The sequence below is a fragment of the Rhopalosiphum maidis genome, chromosome 1 (genome assembly GCF_003676215.2).
Source record: "Rhopalosiphum maidis isolate BTI-1 chromosome 1, ASM367621v3, whole genome shotgun sequence".
In the NCBI taxonomy this organism is placed as follows: domain Eukaryota; kingdom Metazoa; phylum Arthropoda; class Insecta; order Hemiptera; family Aphididae; genus Rhopalosiphum; species Rhopalosiphum maidis.
In genome coordinates, this window is record NC_040877.1 from 42,893,635 (window position 1) to 42,920,497 (window position 26,863).

Sequence of the window (26,863 nt, forward strand, 5' to 3'; positions counted from 1 at the left end):
ATATTATAGTAAGTTATAAATTATAATAACATGTATAATCATTGTTTTGAGGCAGTGGCGTGCCCAGGGGGGAGGTTAGGGGTTATATCCCCCCATTGACTTTTTTTGCTGACTTTCGTAAAACAAATTATTAGATATTAGAGTTGTTACTTGTTATAAAGTCATTGCTTTTGATTATAAGTAATAAGTTATTGCTTATAAATTATAATATATACATTTTATTATAATTATATACTTTATGTTCTCTCATTCTCTGCCTATTTAATTTTATAATGCAATTTTTTGCAATTTTTCACGTTTTTGGATTTTTATTTTAAATATGGTATTTTATTAAACAAAATACTTAACTAAACTAAATTTATTATAACATAAATAGATTATTTAACAATGGTAATTATTTTAATACATAAAATCTAAATATATATGTAACTTATTTCGTTTATTTTAGGGAAACAAAGCTTTCTTAAAAGTAATACCATCGAGAATAAATAAATACAGAAAAGAAATTCCGGGTATACCTTTACATCTTGATTCCCGAACCTATTATTACAAGGTCGGAAACATGGTTATTGCTACAATTTTCTATGCAAATAATTTTAAATTTTTTTTAATTGTGATTAAAAGCTTATAAAACGATGTTAATCCCCATCAGTGTGAAAAAACTGAAACAACTTGTACAATATAATGCAGTTAAATGTGATTTATAGTATTCATGCAATTAAACTTATCTAAGTTATCCATTAATCTTACAAGCTTGGAAGAATCGAATAGTGAGCTACTTAAAATATGAATAGGTTTAGAAAAGCTGAAAATATTTTAACAAATATTCCTGGTCCAAACGGGAAAAATCTATAGATAAATGTATGTATATGTATATAATTGAAAAAAAATAAAGGATATAACATATAAAACTATTAAATCTTACTATGAAGTCATATTGAGTAAAGCAAATGTTTATTTAGATATAACGCCTAAATTATCGAGTTTTTTTTTAATCTTCTCTAATAAATAATTGATGTAGTAGAAGTAGAACGTATTTTTTCTTTGTACAAACATATTTTAAGTAATAAAAGATTTAATTAATGAACATAATTTGGAAATATATATTTAATTATTAACTTTAATTCAAAAAAGTAATACATTCATCATTTTTTTTTTAAATTAATTTAATTATAATTAAGAATTTAAAGTTTTATTATATGACTAGTATTTTTACAGTGCAATTTATTATGCAATTTTTATGCGTTTTTAATGGAATTAAATCCGGTCTTTTCTTATAACACATATCCCCCCCATCAAAAATTCCTGGGAACTCCACTGATTTGAGGAAATCATGTCAAATAGCTAACAGTATATCCTCTTTTACATACTATACATAAATATACAATATGTAAGGTTTTAAAATTTCATGAAATTTATTTTCTCGAAATATTTCATTTCAATGAAAAATAAAATATAAATTATTATACCTTAAAGTTTATAATCTCGTCAATTTGTAAGTGAAATTTTTTTAAAGTTGATTTATTGTATGAAATAAAGAAAATATATAAAATAAATAATAATAATAAATTAATAACTAGTAAAGATCCAATTAATAATACAAGTGATAAATTCTAGGGCTCGGAAGTTGTTGTATTTACTTTTTTTTTTAGACTATTTGAGTTATTGCTTAGTGAGCTAAAAATCTTTTTCCAGACACTACGAAAAAAATATCAAAAATTTATGGTGCATATTTTTGTATATTCACTATCAATATTTTCTGTGTATAATCAATATATTATTTCTAACCAACTATAACCAAACACGTTTAAAAGGAAAAAAAATATTTTTCTATATTTCATTGAAATATTTCAAATTTAGAACTCTAACAATATGTATATATAATTTTTGTTTTAATACTTAAGAGAACACACTCATATTCTTGCTGTACTTCAGTTACCGTTATAGGTACCTATATATATATATTATAATTATTTGCATTATTATTATTACTATGAAGTGTCTGATAAAATGTTGACAAAATCTCCCTTTTGACGTAGGTAAACCGCGTTAGTACACTCCATCAAATGATTTATTTACACATATGATTAATTAATCAATACATCTTGTACTCGAGTTTTCCGTTTTGCATAATTACAATACTATTACAGCATTGTTTTTCAAATATTTTTCTTTATTTTTCTCTGTTATCCGTTTTTTGAATACAAAAACATTTAAATAATAACATGATTATATTAAATAAAATATGCGGGATAATATGAAGTAAATACTTCAAATAAATCAAATAGTTACTACGATTTAAATCAATATTTTCGATATAATAATTTATGCATCATAAGATAGATAACACGATGTCGTGAGTTAAGTTGCGGAAGAAATATAATAATAATAACAATTATTAACGTTATGGTACATTTCTACAGTAGTTACAAAAAAACAAACAACTAAATTATAAAAAAAACCGTAGAAGTAGCTCTGCTATATAGAAGGCGTGAAGTCTACTCGTCAATGAATAGGGCATGTACTGTAATGATTATGTTTAATTTGAATTGAATGATACGAAGATAAGCGGAGATAGTCTGTCGACCTTTATGTTTCTAAGAATATTTTAACATGTGTAACCCAATCTCCTCGCCAACAATTTTCACAAATTTTTTTGTGAATATTTTACGTTATTAGTTTTAATTTGTTGGTTCTTATTTAAAACTCGTTAAACATCGGTTTTGTGGTTCAATTATACACATTGATTTTATCATATAGTTGAAGTAATATTTTTTTTAATTAGTAATCATGAAAGTTTAGAAATATTATAATTATAATATAGTAACAATTCGAATTTAATTTGATACTTAAAACTGTTAATTTAAATAAATCAATACCAACTACCGTGTAACGATTGAAATATTAACATAAATCTAAAAAATTTTAAAATGTCATTATTGTATATTATATAGAAAATATATAATAACTAAAAGTTAAAAGTTTCTAATTCATGCGAATAATATATGAATTACAACATAATTACATTTTTTATGTATATAGGTAAATTAGTAATTATAATTCGACAATTTCGTTGAAATTTAAACTATAACTACCTATACATAAATAAAATTTGCATTTGTTTGTGTGAGATTTTTAAATAGGAAGACTTAATTTGAATAATTTAATATTGATTTCTCAAACCTTAGCTATTAAGTTTGGACATTTCATAAATATTGTCTCTGATTTTGACGACTTTTGTCATTTCACTCAGATTTTAAAGCAACTTAAACTGCAGAACTGTACATGGATATGAAACAAAAAGGAAATTTAATGACAATTTAATATAAACACAATATTAAGTTTAATACAAATTATCTATTTACAATAAAATGAGGAAATCGTAAAAATGTATAAAATACATACTTGTATAATTAATAAATTTATCGTTTTATCTTTGAATATGTATAGTTGCTTATAACTGTTATAAGCATGTGTAATTCTCAAGTACTATCTAATACAAAGACGTATTTCAATTACGTCGTTGATTTTTTTGGGTAGGTATATATTCTATATGCGTAGATCGTTTGATGCTTCGAAAAATATATGAGTATTGTACTATTATATGGATATAATTGTACGGTTATATGAACGTATATAGGTCGGTGTATCATAAACTATAATATACTGTTTCAAATTTTAAGTGCTCATAGAAACATAAACTCACAGATTTTATCGAAACAAATATAATATGTATTATTAATATCATCGTGATTGGGGAAATTAAAGTGCGTCTTTTAAATGTTAACGTGATTACATTTTTTTTTTTGTAATAAATTTTGATTTTTGTCTTAGAAGTTATTAGGTAACATTTTTTTTTCTAACAAAAGTGATAACGTGACAATTTATAATTATAGTAACCAAACAACCTGTCTAACTATATTTTATTATATACTCGTATATATAGTTAACTAAAAACTTAAATTTTCACCGCACATGTTGTAATTAACGCATATTTAAATTGATATATTACAGTGTAGCAGTATTATAGTTGAGCTGTATGTTATATTAATTAATTTTGTAAGAAAAACAAAAGTATAATAATCGATGAACAGCTGTAAATAATAATACAATAATAAATTATACTACAAATCATATTTGTGTATGATGTACCTATTCATTTCTTATTGAAATGGAACAATATATAGTTTCACAATTTAAATAATGATTAGATATTATTATTATTATGGAGTAGTTCATCGATTAGTAGATATCCTATTATTAATACTTTAGTTTCTGAACATTTTTATTTATTTTTTTTTTCAAATCAAAAAGTTTACATAATTGGAACTTATTAATAATTTCCAACGATTTGTCTGTCTCCCGTAGGTTATATACATGACTGTGGTCTATACATAAATGTATTTAATAAATAATTACATTTTAGATATTGCATGATTCTAATTTGGTTTTTACATGATCTAATACATTTTGAGAGAGACAAAAATACATTGCTTAGCTCTTAGCTATACATTTTAGATGTTTGATGAATTACATTATGAATGTAAATTCGCCAATTATATTTATATGGTTTATAAAACCGATGTCACTAAATGTAATGTATATAAAGTAAACTATACTCTTTATCTAAACTCAGTTTAGACTATAGAACTTTTCTTTCTGTCACGTAATCATTGTAAATCACGACCAATTTCTGTTTAGACTGTTTAAAGTGTACAGATACTCGTAGATGAAACGGTTAAAAAAAATTACTCACCGTGTCGTATGATCGTGTATACTTATACCAGTTCCCACCCATTGGACCGATTCAGAAATAAATCGAAAACAGATGCGTAAAATCGGTCGAAATCTGTAGAATATAATTGTTGACCTTTATGATATTATGACAGTAAAAAACGTATACATAAAACGTTCAAAATCAGGAACCATTTTTGAATAAATATATAGTTGTCTTATATTTTAAACAAGGGTCTTACATAAATAATTATTTACATTTATTATTAACATATTTTTTAATTTACTATACTTATAAACCATTGTACCATACAATACAATATGATAGATATACCATCTTTTATCTACGTTAACTGGTTACTGTTTTCATATTTATTTATTTTTTGTTATTATTATTAGTTTCAGTTAAATGGGAATAGTAAGCTAAATTAACAAGTTGCAGTAGTTTTTGTTTAGCTTATCCTAGGTCACTTATATGCATATTGCTTATTCCACAATCGTCCTCCACGCTTCTTTATGTGTTGCCACAAGTTACATTAATACTTATAATAATATAATGCATATGTACACATATTAATAAGAATTATATTTACAAAGATTTACGAATTTGCAATCAAACTAATTATTAAAAAAGAAGTTAGAATTTTAATTTGGTAGTCTCGTATGCACTGAATTATGGATTTATTATTCAAATAGTAGAACAATTAGGAATAAGGAAAGGAACAACGTAACGAGTATGATGTACCTGGGAATTTTGAAATTCATTAATGGAAGGATAAAAAAGAAACAAGAATTAATATTCAATTATATCACAGATTCACGCAGATGAGTTTACTATAGAACTATAGAAGGATATAATATGGAATGAGCATATCGTCAATGAGCAAGATATTGTTTAATTTATAGAGCACCGGGTATTAATTTATATTTATTCGGCAAGATAGTCGATTAAACTTGTCACTTATTCTATAGTACAATATATATTATCTTTATTGGCAGTTCAGTATTTAATTCATAAACTGCAGTATATTAGATTATTGTTTATTTCATCATTATATATTTATATTTTATAACCGTAATCATTACTCAAAATAAAGTCATCTACATACGGATGTTATAACTGGTTAAATATATACAATTGTTAAATCTACCTGAAATATGGATAATATGACGAATAAATAATAAAATTAAACATGTGATATAGGTCAATATTACAATAATCATATAAATATATAATATAAACACATTATTTGGAGACTTATGTTTTTGAAAAATTTTTATTTTATTGTGAAGATAATATATAATAATAATAATAATAATAATAATAATACAATAACATATAATATGATATTTAATTAATATTATAATAATGTATTGAAAACAAGGTATATATAGGTTTTTTTGACAGAAGCTTAATACGCAACAACACTTATGTAGATATATACAAAACAATTACTAGTGAAATATCACTCGACGATAACGACGTCTGAGGTTCTATTTAACAAATTATTATAATATAATTTACGTTCACGGGATAATCTATTAACTATCGCGTGTGTTGTGTATTTTATGATCTTATGACGTTTACATATTATTATTAGTATTATGAAAATTATAATGACGAACCAGAGATTAAAACGTTATCACAGTTGCGATTTGTTTCACCTGATTGATGTCATTATAAAAAATGAACGTGTCGCGTGTACTTTTAGCATTCTTCTCGCGGAACTGCCGCCACCGAAGCAGCCGAAAAGAACGCACATAAACTAGACGCTATCATAGCTAAAGATTATAGTAAACGTGGTGTATCATCAAATATTCTCGTATAGGTATTTTCGCATCTATATCCATCATACGGATGTCCTCGCGCCACTGAAGCAACATTTTATCATATATAATACTTACACGGTTTCACCATCAACGTCCAAAATGTTCAACAAAATATCCATTAACCATCTAAAACTGGTAAGCACATCTTACATTTAATTATATGTAATAGTTACGTTAAGTGCAGCTTTTTAGAAAAAAAATGTACGTACAGAAATATGGTTGTATATTAATTCTTGACTAATATAACTTTAGAGACATATTATTATTTATTATTATTAGGGATAGGTTTTCAAACCTTCAAATATTAAAAAATTAAAAAAAATATTAAAATTCGAGAAAGATTCGAGTTTGAATTCAAAATCAACATCTCGAACAGTTTGCCCGAAATCTTGGTAAATAATACTGAAGCAGACTATTTTGAATTTATTATTTTGTTAAATGTATATTATATTATTATGTCACTGTTCAGTTTTTGAAAATCTCAATATTACATTACCGATGATTGATTTATGCATTAATATTAATTGTAATTTTTGGATTTAAGTTTTCACTAGAAATAAATAGGTATCTAATAACTAAAATTCAAAATATTGAACAAACGTTTAAATATGATATAAGTTAGAGTAAGACATTTTGTGAAATTTAACACATGCCTCATTGGAATGATTTTAATTTATTATGTATAAAAATTTATAAAATTCAAATTATTTAAAAAATGAAGACATTTTAAATTTCTATTTACAAACTATTATTATAATATATATTCGTTTTTGACATTGATCGAGTTATATTTAACAATTTCTTATTAATTGTATTTATACATTTTTTTATAGTTTTTCACGACCAGTGTCATGTCGTTTCAACAGTTCGTCATTGGTGGAGTATTTGGATTTTCCGCCGTCATACTGCCACAACTTGAACTACCCAGTGCTCTAATCAAAGTCGATGGTGACCAAGCGTCCTGGATAGGTATGTATAAACGCGTGAAGATCCCCCAGCCTCCCAAAAAATGTAATTTTTTGACAACGGTTTATAAGAAATTCTTGAACCAAGCCAATAATACTATTCATAAAAATCAAATTACTGTGTGCATACTCGCATACTCTCTATATTTTAAAATTGTAATAGGTATACGGTAGGTATAAGGTATACCGTTATAAATTATAATTGTACACATTATGAGCGTATATAATATGCTAAATACTAAATTCTCAGATAAGCGCTTCGATAATAATAATTATAATTACAGTCAGTTATAGGAAATATTAGGAGTGAACTTTAGATATTCAATATAATATATTGAGTTGTGGGAGTAAATTCCCCGCTCCTAACAAATTTACCAATACAAACTTTTAGTAATTTCAAGTTTTTACAGAATTCTATTATTTATTTTTTTAATTACAAAAAAAAAATAATAATCAATGTTGTTTAATAATAAACGTAATTTTATAATTTTTAACCTTTTCAAGTTTTTTTTTTATTATTATTAAAAAATGTCATTAAATGCTGTTTTTTCTTTAAAATATTACGAGTAAAAAATTTTACCTAATGAAAGAAAAAAACGTAAACAAGTATGAACAGTTTTGGTTTTTTTTCAGCAAGTTTTCCGCTCTTGTTATGCCCTATTGGTTCACTGGTGTTTGGCTATTTATCCGATAGATTCGGCCGAAAGCTATCGTTACAGCTTACGTACGTACCGTTGATTATCAGCTGGTCGTTGCTCAGCCACGCCGAGTGCTTGCAAGACATTTACATCGGCAGACTGATTACCGGACTGTCTACCGGTGAGTGTATTATTATATAAAGTAAATAGTAATATATTATATTACAATGATGTTAATTTAATAATGTATCGTAATGAAAATTGAAATAATCTGATAGTTGACGAGTCTATAACGAGATTGTTAATGGGTCATCACTAGTTCATTAGGCTAATCATTATGTTTTAGTTTTTTGGTTGTAAATTGACTGGCTCGCTAATTTATTGCAATTATATAGGTGAAATAATAAAACTAATAATAATGGTATAACACTAATTAATAATTATAATACATGTTATTTGTAAATACCATTTAAAAACAACAATTAGCTAAACGATTTCATGTAGATTTATACTATCTGTGTAAGTTATATGAAGCATTGAAGCGTAACCTAACCTATACGCTATAAGGTACTTGAATGTTTTTGTAAAATAAATTTCTCATCCGGTTTTCTTCTTGTCTTTTTGGTCAATGATGATTGATGACTGATTCTTCCCCATTGTTATTCCACCGTTATATAGGCATGCGTATGGAAGTAGCAGAGAATGTACATTGTACATTTATAATTAAAAACAATTTTTATAAAATGAGTTCTCCCCCCCCCCTCATGTCACATTAAAATTTTAAATTTTCATGGTTTTTAACTGCAATTATTAGCCTTACACGATGTATATATCTTCGTCTCTTCTTCTTTCAAACCTATCGTAATTAACTGGTCTTTGAAGGAATACGAAATTGGAAAACATTTTAGATCCCAACCTACCTATTGTCACTATACGAGACCATGTTTCGCAAACACATATTAATAGTTTAGATTAAAAGTATAATGATATATTGATATATACAATGAAGATTATACGGTGGCGTCTTTATCTCTGGGTATATAATATATGTGGGCTTCGGGATTTATATTATGTTTGCGGTCTTGCACTCTTGCGGTTATATCGATGTTATTAATTCCACGGTTTTTCTTCACGCGATAAACACGAAATTATTACACATAGGTAATGTGTATTTGTATGTAGTGCAGCTTAGAGTCTATTGGCGCATTATAGGTTATTAGGCGATAAATAAAATAATATAATATATCAAATTTGCCTTTGGCCCGTCCATGGAAGCAGCGCTATGTTGTCCGATGACATATACATGTATACACAGACAAAACCCTACATGTTGGGATTCTACAAACCTCAAGTGGGACGTACATGCACGTACTTAGATGACATATATGTACCTACATTATTTATGTATACTATAATTTATAGGCGTGAATACACCCGTAATCCGACCCGTCCGATTATTTTATTATTGTTGTTGTTACAAGACTTCTAATGTGTAATAAAGTATATTGTTGTGCAGCCGAAACGTGAGAGATTTGCGACAAAATAGTAGTGTACTATATAATAATTTATAATAACTATAACGGTGTATTATATTATTATTTATTGTAAAAGGGGGTTGGATGACGCCCATGTTGTTATATTGAACACGATGATACACTGGTCGCGCTGTATCGCTGTACTGATTATAATAATTAGAGAGAAATCTACACCGATTATCCACGTGTGTCAGTTGCATTTATATGATTGATTGAGTGATGAGTGGATGGTGTCCGTTGAATTTTTGAAAAAAAAAAGTTAATTTCTATTTTCCTCCAAACATTTTTTAGGGGATCATACTATGCGATTCCATAATTCTGGTCTCAGAACGGATTTCAATCTTAGGTTAAACGTTTGACCAATTTTATAATTACAAAAAGTTTATCGAAAATATTTCAATAATTACGGATTTGGGTTTGTAAACCGGAATGGGAGGAATTATTTTATGCCTTAAATAAAACAGAAGCAGAACAGTTAAAATAATGTAATATATTTGAATAAAAAACTGTCATACGTGCTTTTATCGGCCACTTCGGTGAATTAATTTTTGTCTAAAAGATTTTCATTTTCATTTAATCGATAAAGTGGGATAAAATAAATGAACGCAGATGATATAAATATAGTTCCGTGAGACGTGTAACAACGCGGCCAATTAATTAGTTTAATATCATTTATGAACAATAAGCTTCTAAATATGACGAATTGAGGAGAATTTTTCGAATTTTTCTTCGAACAGTGTTCACCCGAAATAAAATCGTCGATGGCCGCAAGACCGTCAGTAATAATAATATTATTAAACTCATTGTGGCCGTCGCGTGTTTTAGGTACCGGCGGCGTGATCTACGTGTACATAGCCGAGACGAGCCCGACGGACTGCCGGTCGTTCTTCCTGTTGATCTACACGCTGTTCGTAGGACTGGGCTTGATGACGTCCGCGATTTTGGGCGCACTGTTCCACTGGCGCACGGTGGCCGTCGTGTTCGCCGTGATGTGCGCCGTCGGTTTCGTCGCGCCGTTCTTCGTGCCGTCCACGCCGATGTGGCTGCGGTCCCGCGGCCGGAACGAGGAGGCCCGAAAGGTCGAGAAGTGGTTCGGGTTCGAGCCGGACCACATCGACGACCTGCCCACGCTGCCACCGCCGCCTTGCGCTGCCGCGGCCATGGCCACGCTTAGCCGGGCCGACTCGACGGTTGGCGCGATCATGGAAAAGAACGTGAGCTGCTGGGCCTTGTACACGGGGCCCACCGTCTGGAAGCCCACGCTCGCCGCCCTCGCGTTCTTCTGCTGTCAGCAGGCCTCCGGGTTCTACGTGTTGCTGTTCTACTCGGTGGACGTGATGCGCGACTGCCGCGTGTCCATCGACGGCATGACCGCCGCCGTGTACCTGTGCGCCGCCCGACTGGCCGGCACCGTCATCAGCCTCTTGTTCCAGTCGGCCACCAAGCGCACGCTCACCGCTTTCTCGGGCCTGGGCATGTGCGTGTCCATGTCCGCGGTGGTCGGTTACCTGTACGCGTACAGCGATGTGCCCGACCCACCGGCCACCGATTTTCTGATCGTGCCGTTCCTGTTCTACGTGTTCTTCGCCATGTTCGGCGTGCTGCCGTTACCGTGGAGCGTGTGCGGCGAGATGTTCCCGATGGCCGTCAAGGGCACCATGAACGGCGTCATGTACTCATGCGGTTACGAACTCATGTTCGTCGCCATCAAGGTGTACCCGATGCTGGTGTACGCTTACGGCATCCGGGCTGTGTGGACCGCGTCCGCGTGCACGTGCTTCATTACCTCGCTGTTCGGAGCGTTCGTCCTGCCCGAGACCACCGGAAAGACGCTAAACGAGATTGTCGACGGGTTCAGATCGTCCAGCGACAAGGCTCGCAACAAAAAACCCGCCAAGCCTCAAATACCCTAAACCCGACCACACACCGTCCCAAACCCGGTTTCAAAGTATTATTTATTTGTCGTCGTCTACCTCGTAGTCGGGTTGGTTACGTGTTGGTATCACAAAAAATAAAGCCGGGTTCACAGTTGGGTACGTCGTCTGTCGTGTCGTGTCCGAGAGTTGAGCTTGGTCCAACTTACGGTAGATCGTGGTTAGTGAACGATACCATAATTACAACGTCCAATTATAATACGATGTACGGGACATGACAGACGACGTAGTTGAAAATCAGACATAATAGTGTTCGAAACGTATTCACAATGCCTATACTATCATACTGCATATTGCAAATAATTAGATTTATGATATTATATTTTCCTATTCGAGACCGGTAAGGTCAAGTGACAAGTATACATAATATAACGATTATAACGTGTTGTACTTGATACCACATAGTTTCCACGCATGACTCATAAAGTCATAATATGACATGAGTAGGTTGTTTCGGAGTATCAGTATTATATTGACCCATTTTCACAACAATTTAATGTAATAATAATAGTACTGTAAATCTATCATATATCGGTGTAAATATTTACCGTGTATGTCGTATACACTAATAAGTGTACCTACTATTATAGGACCAATCAGACATCTAAAATACGATACTTTTATAAGTTCGATGAAATGCTGATCACTATCACATAATTATAATTATTGAAAAATTGTATATTTCTTGTAAAAACTGTATAATTGTAAAAGAAGATATTTCCTTATGTATAAATATACTTTTAAAGTTAGTAATATTGTAAAATAATAATGTATTGAAGCAATTAATAAGAATAAATAATAATATTTGTTTTTCTGAATGTACCTACGTATTTTTTGTAGTAGGTGTAATGTATGTTTGTGTAAAAAATGGGACACGTGCAAAGTTTAATAATCGAATTATCAATATATATAATATTAAATATTATTTCGTAACGCAATTAATATTTTTTATGTAAATTGTAGCTTTTAACGAAACATAATATATTTATACATACTGTAATATATTTACTACGAATTCATGTCGTATTATGTTAATATGTATATGCTATATTATATTATTATTTAATATTTATTACACAGGCGGTATACGTAGCGTTGTGGCGTACGTCCCATACATATTGATTTTTGTATGTATTTACCTACATTGCAGCGTCGCCATTTCGGGTATACATTGGTGGCTCTATTTTTCCTGCACCATATTGGTCTGTCTCGATTTATTGATACAGCGAAAATTTAATATACCTAATCGTCATTATTGAAAAATATTTTGTTTTAAAATTTATTATAGCTGATATTACTGGGTAATTGTAAGATTATAATCATGGTTCAAGTATAAAAAATAAAATTATCGCTGTCTAATAAACTTCTTAAGATTTTGGTATTAACATAAATTATTAAAAATAGTAAAAAACAATCACACATTATTCATTTTGTAAATAATTATTTAAAAACTGTTAATTTCAAACTCCAAATAATTTATTGATTTTCAAATAACTGCATGCTAATAGCTTACAACATTTTATTTTATAAATTAAGGTGCTAAAATTTAATGTGTGAATTCCATTTTTAGATATGACATGTCATACTGTAGTATAATCAAGATTCAAAGTAACATATTATAAACAATACAAATATAAATGCTTGTTGATTACTGCTGTTAATTTAAAAGATTTGTCAATTTTGTTTTCTTATAACGACCATGGCCACCTGTGGATGGTTTTTTTTTTAAATAACTAATTTTCTGTCTTTTTAAAGGTCTAGGCTGGTTGTAAGACTTCTACAAATAGGCTGAATATATAACCTAACGTCACGCTATCTTTTAAAACATTAGTACATTTCACTGTGTTTTGGTGGTGGAATAATTTGGCTTGCTTAAAAATTTGGCAGCCTTATTTTAAAGCTGAATTGGTGACTCTCCTATATTTTATATCATACATAGTACTCATCATTCAACCGGAAAACGATTCAGCTTATTTTTCATGAGCTGTGTAAGTTAAAAATAGAGTCGAAGTTACAGGAATTCTATTTATTAAACTAATATTTCTATTTGTAATTATAATACATTTACAACTATAGATTTCTATAGATCATTTTTAAAGTCGAGGTCTGTGAAAAATTTGACTTATTAACATAATAATATTATTGCAGTGTATAGATAATGAAATGTCCGAAAATTACTATATATTATAACTTTTTTTTAAATCCGAGTTACTGACGTTATATATTTCTAAACATTATTAATGTGTTCGGTAGGTAGGTAGGTACCTGCGTTGTTCATGCTTAAAATCAAATCAAATATACACAATTTTTCATAATTTTTACTTTTGGCAGTTAGTACCAAGTAACGAAATTTTAATTTACAATATCGTTTTTTAATACCCATTACATTTTTTGTCAAAATTAAAAAAAATCAGCAATAACCCGTAATAGTTTTACATTTATAACATTAATATAAATCATAGAATGCTCATATTATCATCTCATTTTTTAATAATACCTAAACTAGTGTTTAAGAAAAATTGCCTTTGTAGAAACATTCGTTTTAGCATGCATACAGAATTTTGTATGGATAATGGTAAAAGTGATAATAGGTATATTGTATATTAAATTAATATAACCAATGAAATTTTCTTGTTTGTCAAATTTTATTTTATTTTATAGTATAATATATTATTGTTGAACAGTGAACATTATAATATAAATGACAGTCAAAATTTACACAAGTCACATTGAAATTTCGTATGTTTTTTTTTACAATTCGTATATTAGCAATATTAAATTCTAGCGAGTGCACAGCCAGAGAATAATATCATATTTTATAGCATACCTATACACAGTTGATAATATTATAATCGTTAAGACGTTAATAGTTTAAAAAAAAATCTTTTTAAAAATACTGCAGCACTGCGGCAGGTGTTGCAGCGACTACGGGTATTGTACTACGGTATGTGAAAAGAAATGTTTAGTCTTTGTTCGCATAATATTAATTTAACGTTCTTTACAATGTTGTTTAAAAACTTATATCTTATAAAAAAAAAATACAATAAAAATAGTACACATACAAAAAGAGGAACTTGGGCTGTTAAACACATTCACAAATACTTCAGATAATTATGTATGTGTGGCTCAAAGTTTGATCACATGATGTTGGTTTGTTTTGTGGAAGACAATTAGTAACGGTAAAAAATCCGTGTACGCATAGATCAAAGAAAATATAATAATATTTGAACAATACACATATACTCGCACAAATCAAACTTTACTGCACACACATATCACAATCAAAATCCTAATATAGGAGCATATTATCAAACAAATGCGTTAAAAAAAAATAATAATATAATAATAATAATAATAATAATAATAATAATAATGATAATAATAAATTATAGTTGGCACTGTGCGTGTATATATGATTTATATATATATATATACGCAGACGAGCAGGGCGTACAACCAAACTTGAATGTTTTAATGGATATGTTTGTATTGTTGTGATTTGATGATGATTGGATAGGGATTAAAGGAATTTAGGTATATATGGTGTTATGGCAGGAAAAGAAGCTTTCTGTCGATGTCGCCGATCCGGTCGGTCCAGTGCAGCGCAAACATGCTCGTAAAAACACTAACATAATGTGTATTATATAATAATAATGTTGTGATAATATACATGATGAAAAATAATTAAACAGTTCTATTTTGTTGTTCTATTTCTCTCTCGCGCGTACACACACACACACTGTTTGTCTCACATCTAAACGATATAATAGTCGTAGTGATGATAATGATGGTGTTCGTGTATGTGATGATGGATCTTCTTGGACGCTAATTTGGCACGCTTGTAGCGCTGATGATCGATGTTTTTTGTCTGCTCCTGGGCGGCAGTCGCGGCTGCAGTGGTGGTGGTGGCCGCCGCGGCCGAGTCCTTCGACTGTTGCAGGTTGCTGCCGCTGACTACCGCGGTGGCTCGGTGGTGTTGTCGGGAGTGACTCGACGAATACTTGACCGCGTGCTCCTCGGCCGTCACACCGTTACTGTACAACTGCTGCTGCTGGCTCCTGACGTTCTTGAGGCGCTCGTACTGTCGGTGCTGCTGCTGGAGGTGATGGTGTTGGTGCGAAGGGATGTATGCAACCGGTTCGAAGTCGTACGGGCTCCACGCCACCTTGGCCGGTTGAGCTCCGGTCTGGCGACGCTTCGTCCGCGGCCTGTGGTAAACGACCTCCGGCTTATTGGATTTTCTATAAACATAAAAAAAAAATGGTTTTAATATAATTGTTGAACACACATCGTGGCGCATATATAAGTTGATATAGTGTTATTATTTAAACACCGATTTACATATTTGTCCTAGTCATTTAATATAATATGTATACGTCATATAGCTGCAGGTATACGTAACGTGCTCTGCATCGTTTCACGCGGTGACATCGTGATTATAATAGTAAAGCGGTGTTTTTTTAATAAACCTTGTGTAGTTCAGTGTTTGACGTGACAAAACTAGTACTTTAGTTAAATCGAGATGAAATGAATATACGAGACACGAGTATTGTGTATATTATATTATAAAGGTAAAACGCATATTGGTAAATTATTAAAAAACAAAAAGTTAATAATATAATATTAATGTATCAATAATAATAATATAGTATTTAAGTTAACATTTTCTAGTTATATATTGTATACGTTCACGGATACGGATATAAATACGTATATATATAGCCTAAGTCCTGCAACTTTAGTACAGCGTAGGTAGCGATAGGTGTTACCTTATATTACGATAATACAGTTATCGCGATTGAATATAACTTATTTTTAGCATACACTGTATGCATTAGTGGGCTTAAGGTTTTCGCCGTACACAAATCCGCGGTCTCTATACAAGGTTCATAACCAGGCTACAGATATGTTTTGACTTCTAAGCCGGAAGAGGCGGTGAAGTTTATATTATTTTAAATTTTAAACAGCTAAGTCTATAAATAATTATTTTATTTACGCCCTCGAAACTCCGTCCCATCTCCCATAGGTACACGCACAAGCGTCATCTTACGTCGTCACATGTGACGGTTCGCTTTAGAGAGTGTCAGATTTGGACTGAGTTCAATACACACACATATGCATGCACATATAATATATACTGGCGAAACGTTTACAATACATTATTAAAGATAGGCATATAATATTATTATTATAATCACCCAGCAATCTATATAGAGGTACACGCGGAATTCCTTTTTTGCGACCCGACGAACGGTTATTATATATACAGCGTGCGTGTTGCACTTATATATACCAGTCGGCCTCGCTCGAGTATTATAACTGTATACAATATATTATTATTTTACATGCGGTGTACATATATTATAAATTATAATAAACGGACGACGACGACGACAACGACAGTTATGATTTTATTTATTTATTTATTATCGCCGCCGCTACAGGGTTTACTCGCGTAATCTCTCCTGGCTTGTTTGCAGTTTTGATTTATTTACCGTAATATGTACATTGGGCGATTGTGTATAGTAAAAAATACGTGTCACCGTGAATCGGAGTATAGTATTCGGATTGATCGATAATAGCGTAATAAAATTCGTATGATGAAATACGCACGATCCAATTTCCGAAAGTCCGTCGATAACGGATAACTGTCGCAACCGGCAAATGCAAATCAAAATACGATATTGTAATATAAGTATTATATTTATTTATTATTTTTTAGTCATTATGGCATTCCAACTATTGAATTGGTGTTATACATTTTAAATTGTATAATATACTATAGTCAACCAGTTACAAAAGAGATATAATATAGGTAGTTCATTTTTACAAAATCAATATTTTGTCATAATTTATCATCCTAGATGAATTGTAAAAACTACACGTTTTAAAACATACATATTACAATCGACTTAATTTCGAATTAACAATTAGGGCATTAGGTATAATAGTATAAATGTATACTAGTTATAAAACGGCATTTGTTCAAAGTATGTTTTTGCTTACCGAGTTTGTATACATATTAAGTATTATTTACTATATATACCTATTATTAATAATACGGTTATTCATTTTGCATTTGGGGTAGAATAATATAATAAACATTAGTATATGACATTACGAACCTTTGATTTTGAAAACTCAAGTTTTCCGCCAGACTTCTTTGTACCATTTCGATCAGTTGTTCACGCCTGTAACGCTGTGCCCCCAGCTTGGCACTCCTGTGATGCGGCAGCCAGGACCCTTTGACACCGTCGTAAACCGAAGGATAACCTGACTGTTCCAACAGTGTCGCATCATCGAATACTCCAGATTCGACCGCATCCGTCCTGCTACGATGATGTCTATCCGTCGACGATTTGGTCTTACGCTCGCGGCTGCTCTGGTGACCTCGGTACGGCGTACCAGTCGTCGTGCCGTCCACGACTACCGCGACCGATTGTCTGATGTTAAGCGTCACTTTGACGGTTCGCTGGCCGCGCGATGAGAATTTCAACGTCGTACCATACATAGACTCGAGAATTTTTGTAGCCAGTCCTTCGACATCCTGCAGTAATACATATAAAAATTGTTATTATATATGACGACAACACGGAGACAAGCACGAAATTAAATAAGGCATAAAAAAATAAAAAAAATAATAATGGATTTGACGGGTTGCCAAAAGCGGAGGTGCAGGCTTCCCCAATGGGATTTCGAGAAATTATATATTACATTTAATATATATCACTATTAACTGACAATGTGTTTGTGAAACAGTGAAATGTGTCTTAATTGGAACATCAAAGGCGAACGAGTAAAAACAAAGAGATCCCGTTGTTGTCGCGCCTATGAGAAGTTTCACAGACAGTTTGAGTGGACTACTTTGATTGCGTTGCCAAACATCAGAAGAAACGATTTGTTATTTTTAAATGCGTTCCATTTAAAATCTTTCAAGCTAGGGCGGTGGACATATTATATACTATAATATGTTTATTATTCTGCGGGTATATATAAAAACGTAACGTACCTACCGCGTGTTAGATACATCTTATTTTAGGGACGGAGTGTATTACAGATTTTGTAAGAATAAAAACAATATTTACCGGCTTACAGCCGTGTATCCGGTATGGTTTTTAGAGAGGGTTTTATGACCGAATTACAAAAAGGACTGCATGTACCTAAATGTTACCAGCAGATTAACCGAAAAAAAAATTTGGGGTGGGTTTGAACCCGGAAGACCAACTGGTCACTCCCTGTAAAACATGTTGTGTACCTACATATAAAATATGCTTATAATGACTTACGTGTTTGGTGATTTTTCCATGACCGTCGGTGTCAGAGAAGGTGTACTGAAACTCGTGTTTGATGGGTATTCCGTCCAGCGATACGCAGCAATCGTATACCTGTTATAGGAAGAAATCCGTTAAGATTTAAAAACTAAACATTCAAACCATTACAATGTTTAATATGTATGGACGGAATACTCACATCACTAGGTTGCTGAGGCGGTGATGGCGAAGCTTGTGAAGTAGGTGGTGGCGGCGGCAACATCGGACGCTGGTGTGGGGGTGCGGCGGCGTTAATGAATTCATCGTCAGCAATTACCGAGGAGGTATAAGCGTAATTGATGGTTTTCGAACTGGCCGAATCAATTAGCGTTTCCATGCTACCAGTTTTCGTGTCCAGGATACCTGCAAAACCGGGAAGTGGGAAAAAAATGTCAATTAAAATCCACTTAAAGATATTAACATAATTTACAAATTTACGTGCGCGTATATACTATAATATAAAATATATATATCGTAGAATGGAGGTTTTTCAATTAAAAATATTTAATAATTGGAATCTGGTATTACATAGTCGCCGCGCCGCTACAACAGCAGGATACGGAGGAACACATCAAAAAAGCAGCAGCAACGTATACGCTTTTGTTTTGTTTTTAATTTTTTTTTCCGACGTTTCTATTCCGGAGGAAACGCTACGTGATTTAGGGTAAGAACCAGTTCTGGTCTATTCGATCCATGCTCGTAACGCGCGGGCGCGAGGAGGAAGTCGAACAATACGACTGTAATGAGTGCGGTGTACATATTATTAGTTATTACGTATTATTATAATATATTCGCAGGATGGGAGAATTAGGAGGCACCTACGCGATGAGAACGGAGCTGGACCTCAGTATACGATTGTATATAATTATAAATTATAATATTAATACAACATACCCCAAACCCGACTGCAATGATACATACGAATGTTTTATTATTTTCCCTATAATATATGAATCTCGTCACGCAGCTACATAGGCGTAAATACGGGTTACTATATGTAAAAATATATATTAATTTCGTCGTTAAAGATTCTTGACACCATTTCGTCGTGAAATTGTGTGCTCGTATTATAATATATTATTACATAAGTACAGGAGAAACGAGAGTGTATTATTAAGTAAGAAATAAGAATACACGCGGTAAACACGAAGAGTGATAGTAAGGGTGCAGGGGACAGGGGTTTGCTGGGGCGGAAAAAAAAGAGACAGATTGAGAGAGAGAGAGAGAGAGAGAGAGAGAGAGAAAGAGTGTGTGTGTGTGTGTGTGTGTGTGTTAGAAGAGAGAGTGCGGTGGCGACGACGACGACGACGATAATGTTTTAGAGGCGCACACACGTACGAGAGAACGAACGAACGAACGACCACACGGCAACAACAACACACACAAACGCGCGCGGTCGAGGAAACGAAACCGGTTTGGTTGTCGGCGACGTAGACCGGCGGAGGCGGGAGCGGCGAACGTTTGATACGTACCGCCGAGCACATCCATCCATCCATCTTCTCTCCCGCAGCCGAAGCCGCCGCGCGGCCGATTCAACTCGCATCACACACACACACACACACACAAACGCCGTTTCTACCGAATAAAAACATAACAGAACAATAGACGCACAAACTAGAATAATATTATATATTATTATTATTGTATACACGGGTATTATACGGTGTGTGTGTGTAATTTTTTTTTCTTGATCATATTTTTGTGCCTACTCCGCCACGTTACGACGACGATTGTTTTTTTTTTTTTTTATACATTGCCGTGTTATAATGTAGGAAGGTGTATAAAATAATATTATAATATTACAGGTATATACATATTATAATACCCAACCACGACCGTGCTCTGCGCAATTGACACTCGCGCGTCAAACGCAATAATAGGGGGTTCGGAGGAGTGGTCGGCGGAATTCTGTGCGCGACCTTCGAGAAATCTTTTACTCTACTTGACCGTTCGAGTTGGGTCGGTGGAGGGTGTGATAGAGGGAGTATGGAATAGACGAAAAAACATATTCATAATATTCGATCCCGATTATTATTATTATTACGATTTTTTTCGGAACCGGATTTCTATGCTAATAACACGTTTCCATAGTATTGTTCTGTCCCGCGCGCGCGAACGACGGCGTTACAATCATCTACGGGCAACGGACCGAACGTAAGTGTGAGTTAGTGTGCGTGCGCGCGCGCGTGCGTGTGTGGGTCTGAGCGAGAGGGTGGGACCGCGTGTGAGAGAGAGATGAAACAACATGCGGCAACAACGTTTCAGAAGAGATCCTTGGTTGAGATATATAATCTTGGCCTTGACTCTTGGCTACAAAGAGTACCGACAAGGCGGAGCCGCCGACATAACATTAGTCGTCGGCCGGCTGGTCGGTAATATTCTTTTTTTTTTTCCTTTCCTTATATACATGCCATATAGATATATTTTTCCCCCTTTGTATATTCGAACGCGCGCATAACACATGACACGTCATTATTTTATATTATATTATATACTTTTTTTTTTTTCTGGAGGATAAAAACCGCTCGGACTTATCGTCGTCGTCGTCGTCGTCAATCCCCGGAGAGATTGTAAAACGCGGTCGCGCACCCGCGTATGCGCGCGTCAGTGGCCGACCGAATAACTGAAAAAAAAAAAAGACCGCCGCGTCTATGTATGTTATTATACACTATACCTAGTTAGTAGTTATACGGACACACTCGTAGTTTTCGACCGGCCGGGGAATAATAATAATATGTCTTATTATTTCTTGTTGCGCCCTCACGAATTCCGGACGCGCGTGCTTCTCTACCTACACCATATAGGACGAGAAAAAAAAACCAAACATGTTCACGATGGGTAGAGTACTCAGAGCCGATGACTTTCGTGAATTCGTATTATTATCATTATTATTATTATTGTGATATGCATATAATGGCCTGACCGCGGTGTAAACACGGTAGCGATTAATTTTAGTGCTGGCCGACGGCTTAACACGTGTTCGCAGCCGCCGCGGAGAATTGGCACCAAAACTACGCGCGGACCTCACGACACCGACGTCCTTGAACCCGTAACAAATAATAATATTATACAACAATACGTATAATGTAATCGAGTATTAAGTAATAATATATTAAACCGTCCGATAACGCCAAAAACAAACATTCTAATATTATTATCACAGTTTTAAATAATAATAATAATAATAATCGTAATAATAATTACATTCTACGCGCGCGGTCGATGCGTGGCCGTCCGAATTGCAGTGGTATAGAAGAGAAGGGGAAAAAAGGACGCACGGAATGTGTGCGCCCCCCGAGAGGCAAGAATGCGGCGGACAACGAAAAGGGCCCGAAACGATTTCGGGAACTCGATCCCCGCGCCCCCTCCCCAAACAAATAGAGTGGTGGGTGCCGTGCACGCCGTCGGCGCGACCGTCGGCACGCCGTATCGGTTACAAACGAGCGCGCTCGCACAGCACACACACACACTAACGCATACACGAAATGACTGCACGGCGGCGCGGAGAGACGATGATGACCGTTGTAACGTTGTTTATTGGGCCGGTTCTCGGAATGTCGGCAGATAAAAACCAAACGGTGCGCGCGTGGCCCGTCCGAGTTCCACGAAGTACGGCCGACGATGACCGGTCGCGCGGTTCACATAATACAATATATTACACAATACAAAAAAAAAAAAAAAAAATACTGTTTACGCGCACGTATAACGCATATATAACTCGCGTAAACAGACGTTTAGGGCCCGTTTCGCGGTCGCGTGCGTTTCTGCAGTTTGCGTTGTTAAAAGTTCACAAGCGCCGCCACTCCGACAGACGATGCGACGAGTGCTGTGCGGGACAGACGAGGACATCGCGAACGTCGTCGCCCCGTGCAGTCGTGGTGGCGGATCGAGTCGGGTGCAACGGGTTTCCCAAATCGACACGGCCGGCCCTTCTTCTTTCGCCCCACGTTTATCGTGCGCGCATACAATATGTACAACTGCAGCAACGGAGCGCACACGCACCGGAGACATGACGACAATGGACGTCGAACGAACGGTATGTTATAACAATATAGCGCGGAGAAATTAAACACAAACACGAAAGCCGGACGGCAGACTTCCGGAGTGGTGGCCCGAGCGATGGAGTTGTGGTATGGTGGGGGGGGGGAATGGAGAGACGGAGAAAGAGGGAAAATACACTATACATAATCTAAAACATGTAAACAAAAAGGCGTGGGTCGCCGTCGCACAAGGGGACCCGCCGATATACATGCGGCGCTGCACCACCCACAAACATTCCGTGTTTGTTCCTTCGCCGTGTGTGCGTGTGCGTGTGCGTGTGCGTGTCTTCGGTGTAAATCTATGCCGGGACTCGGTTATTCACAATCACGGGAGACCCGGGGCGCACGGCGTCACACAATGGTACGAGCCAGCTGGATACTGCTGCAGCGGGAGCGACGGAAAACATTATATTATATTGTTGTTGTTGTTGTTGTTGTGCGAAAGACGGCCAAGGGGGTGGTGGTGATGTCGGCGGTAGAAAGAAAAAAAAATCCCATTTCCAAGGAAACACGCGGGCCCCTCTGAATTCCTTTACAGCAAGAGATGAAAAAAACCGCAGGTCTACGTGCCGTCTCTGCAGCTCTTCTCTCTTGTATTGTTGTATAATAATAATAGTAATAATAATAATAATAATATATCGCTGCGTGTACGATATGCAAGTATGCAACGGACCGATCATGCAAGTTACACGCGACGGAATCAAATCGATTCTACAAAAACCGTATAATATATATTATACACACGACAATATGACAAAGATCGCTGATGAGTAGGTATAAGAGATAGAGGAGACACAGGCGCCCGTAGAGTGTTGAGGTTTTTTTTTTTTCATTAATTTTTTCACATTACGTTCGAAAACTGAACGAAATAACGCATCATTTGCAGTTTTTGCGGCGGCATCGGTGGCTTTCCGTCTCGTCCGTCACGCCGCACACGCATCGCGTTCAGTCTTCCGCGGCGATAGTATAATAGTGGTTCATCGACCCTCGACGGCAATTTGCCGCCGCTTGTTGGCGGCAATTGCGTGTCACAACAATCGTGCGCGCCAAATATAACATACTTACTCGCGCTGTATATAATAATAATAATAATAATAGTAGATGATATATAGGTACTCGTGTTGTACAACTTGTGTATAAAAAATACGATGACATATCGCTACCTGTATAAAATGGTATGTATACTATATGATTAAACGATATCGTAAACGTCTGTTGTTGTTGTATGGTCGGAACCTTAAGCGCGGCGCCTGACGATCTCCGCTTTCGGTTCCGCAGTACTATACCATACACGAGTTGCATTTTCGAACCGCTTTTCCCGTAACCCGTTATATAATGCTTTATTGCGTCGATGACGAGATAATAAACAGAGCCGGTGGCGAAAACAACCGTTAAACAAGAGTCGTAAAACGTGTGAATGGCTTAACGAGCGTAGTGCCTTGTTTTAAGTACCTACAGAACGCTCAGTACGCGCGTCGCACAGGTTGTCAAACGCGAGGGATGGGAGACTAGCTGCTTCTATACACCGCCATAAACGAAAATATCCCATATGCGATTTATGAAAGACGAGACTACGGCTATATACAACAGTAGGTAATAATGTTTACCTGTAGAATATTTTCGTATCCACTTTAGCCATTCCATTTTTTTGACCAGTCCCATGAAGAAGGTGGTAACTGGTGCGCGCACTGGTTACAAAAACCGAATAGAAAAAATGTCGTAAAAAAACAAAAATTTAACGGCGACAGTGAAAAACGTCGTCAAAGGCACTCGACACAAAAATCTTGATTGAAAAATAAACGGACGCTTTAAAAATGTAAAAATAAAATTAATAATAACGAACGATAAAACCCGCGGCCAAAGAGAACGTAATAACGTACACAACTCGCGACGAGCTGCGGACGCGCGGCGAACAACACGCGCGTGATACTCGTTTGAATGCTGACGGGCGACTGCCGTAGTGCCGTTGCGGCGGCAGTGGCGTCGGCACATCGGCAAGGCGACCGCCTATATAGTACGTACGGCATGACACACACTCGCTCATCCTTGGGGCCTCGTCGGACCGTCGCCGTCGCTGCCGCCGCCGTACGGAATGCCTGCCTGCCTACCCTCCCACCCACCCGCCGACGCACAGCGACGGCCGCTCGCCGTTCCGGGGGGGCCCCGCGCGAGCGTTCTTTGAAACTATACCGCGCGCGCGCGCACATGTGTGCGTAGGTACACATATACCTAGTCCGTGTGCGTGTTATTTTCTCGGTCCATTATTACCCGGCACGTTTTATATATATATATATATATATATACGTTATAGGTATAAAGGTACCCATTCTTTTCTTCACTTTTACCATTATTATTTTCACGATTATTATATGTTACGCTCCTCGACACACACACACACCACACAAATGCGTACACACACCATCCGGTATACCGCTGGGCATGACGTATGGCGGGCCGTGTGTGCGTGTGTCCGCGAGGTACCGATGAAACGACGGGACGACGATCATGCGCGCGGTAATTAGGAGTCGGGAGGTGCGATTATAATAATAATAATATTATATCACAACAATATTATTATTATTATTATGTAGAACGCGCGTTTTCGTTTGGTGGTTCCCTATATATATACTTCAGCGAGCGAGATAATCGACTCTAAAGTTGATTTCACACCATATTATGATAGCTACATACTACATTTGTAAAAAATTTTTTTTAAAAAAACCGGCCCAAGAGAAGAAGTATTATAATATAGGTACATTGCAGCCGGTATAATCTATTTATATTATTATTATTATTATTATTCATGTATACCGCGAGTACTGACGAGTTATTATTATTATGACCGGCAAAATAATCGCGTGTAAGAAATCGTAGTTGATCCGGTTTCTGCAGGACGATGTATGTTAATAATAATATGTACATAATATTAAATATAGCTTAAATCGAGTAGATATATTAAATATAAATATTTATGTATATGCATTTATATATGCCAAATACAGAATAATAATATTATTAGCACTAAGGAAGAACCGTATAGATATTGATATTATACTATTTCAATATAATACTTTATATCCGGACACGGGATTTAGATTATGATTATATTATATATCATTTGCTCGTAATTATTATAGAATACACATACAAATAGCATTACAATAACAATTATTATTTTATGCATCCAGGACTTCAAAATGTACATTGCAATTATTATATTTTTACTATCATTTTCGGGGATTTTCCCAATCTTAGCATTATTTGTTTGCTAATATGCATTAGATAATATTAATTTGATGTATTTCTTACTTCGCGCGATAGTTTAAATGAAAATGTTAAAATAAAAAGATACATGAATATGAATATACAAGAAAAATACACACATTTTATAGTATTCGAATGTTGTTAATACTTCATTCAAATGAGTTTGTTTTTTTAAACGTATTAATCGTTAATCTTTATGCGTGTATTAGTTCTAAATTTAGATAAGAAAATAATAATAAATACATTTAAATACATTTATCTTCCGAGTCCAGTAATTTGTTTTATAATTTTATAAAATGTTTATGTTCATTGTTCACGCGATTTATTGTAGAAAAAATAGGTATTTGAACTTTCTATTCATTATTTCTTTTCTGGTAGGAAAGTGTATCTAGTTGGTACTTTCAGAAGCGTAAGATCAAAAAAGCCAAGTATTTACAAAATAATCACGAAAACTTAAATTAGTGAAAAACTGGAATTGTATACAAGTTCAATACGGTTTTTTTTATTTTTTTTTTGTAATTCAAAAACTTATAACCATGATTTTAATATAAAGTTCCTTATAATTCGTTATTAGATTACTGGAATTAAAAAAATAATTTAGCTTAAATCCATA

At 34.3% G+C, this 26,863-nt stretch overlaps 2 protein-coding genes across 2 annotated transcripts; one reads left to right on the forward strand and one right to left on the reverse strand.

Annotated features, from left to right (window-relative positions):
• The first annotated feature begins 6,352 nt into the window (after positions 1-6,352).
• LOC113548809 (facilitated trehalose transporter Tret1-like) lies at positions 6,353-11,757 on the forward strand. The gene is made up of 4 exons (XM_026949883.1): positions 6,353-6,699; positions 7,398-7,533; positions 8,163-8,348; positions 10,528-11,757. The coding sequence occupies exons 1-4, from the start codon at positions 6,664-6,666 to the stop codon at positions 11,613-11,615; spliced, it is 1,446 nt and encodes a 481-aa protein (XP_026805684.1). The 5' UTR covers positions 6,353-6,663; the 3' UTR covers positions 11,616-11,757.
• A 2,528-nt stretch (positions 11,758-14,285) lies between these two features.
• On the reverse strand, positions 14,286-24,969 carry LOC113560959. The gene is made up of 5 exons (XM_026967101.1): positions 24,594-24,969; positions 19,107-19,309; positions 18,923-19,021; positions 17,762-18,183; positions 14,286-15,877 (listed from the first exon to the last, which is right to left on the reverse strand). The coding sequence occupies exons 1-5, from the start codon at positions 24,646-24,648 to the stop codon at positions 15,391-15,393; spliced, it is 1,266 nt and encodes a 421-aa protein (XP_026822902.1). The 5' UTR covers positions 24,649-24,969; the 3' UTR covers positions 14,286-15,390.
• Positions 24,970-26,863: the final 1,894 nt, after the last annotated feature.

Excerpts from the sequence above, each read along its gene's own strand:
- LOC113548809 (XM_026949883.1), top strand. The coding sequence starts at position 6,664 with ATGTTCAACAAAATATCCATTAACCATCTAAAACTG. Across the intron at positions 6,700-7,397 it reads CCATTAACCATCTAAAACTG|TTTTTCACGACCAGTGTCAT; the intron begins GTAAGCACATCT and ends ATTTTTTTATAG. Across the intron at positions 7,534-8,162 it reads TGACCAAGCGTCCTGGATAG|CAAGTTTTCCGCTCTTGTTA; the intron begins GTATGTATAAAC and ends GTTTTTTTTCAG.
- LOC113560959 (XM_026967101.1), bottom strand. The coding sequence starts at position 24,648 with ATGGGACTGGTCAAAAAAATGGAATGGCTAAAGTGGATACGAAAATAT. Across the intron at positions 19,310-24,593 it reads GATACGAAAATATTCTACAG|GTATCCTGGACACGAAAACT; the intron begins GTAAACATTATT and ends CCGGTTTTGCAG. Across the intron at positions 19,022-19,106 it reads CGCCTCAGCAACCTAGTGAT|GTATACGATTGCTGCGTATC; the intron begins GTGAGTATTCCG and ends TTCCTATAACAG.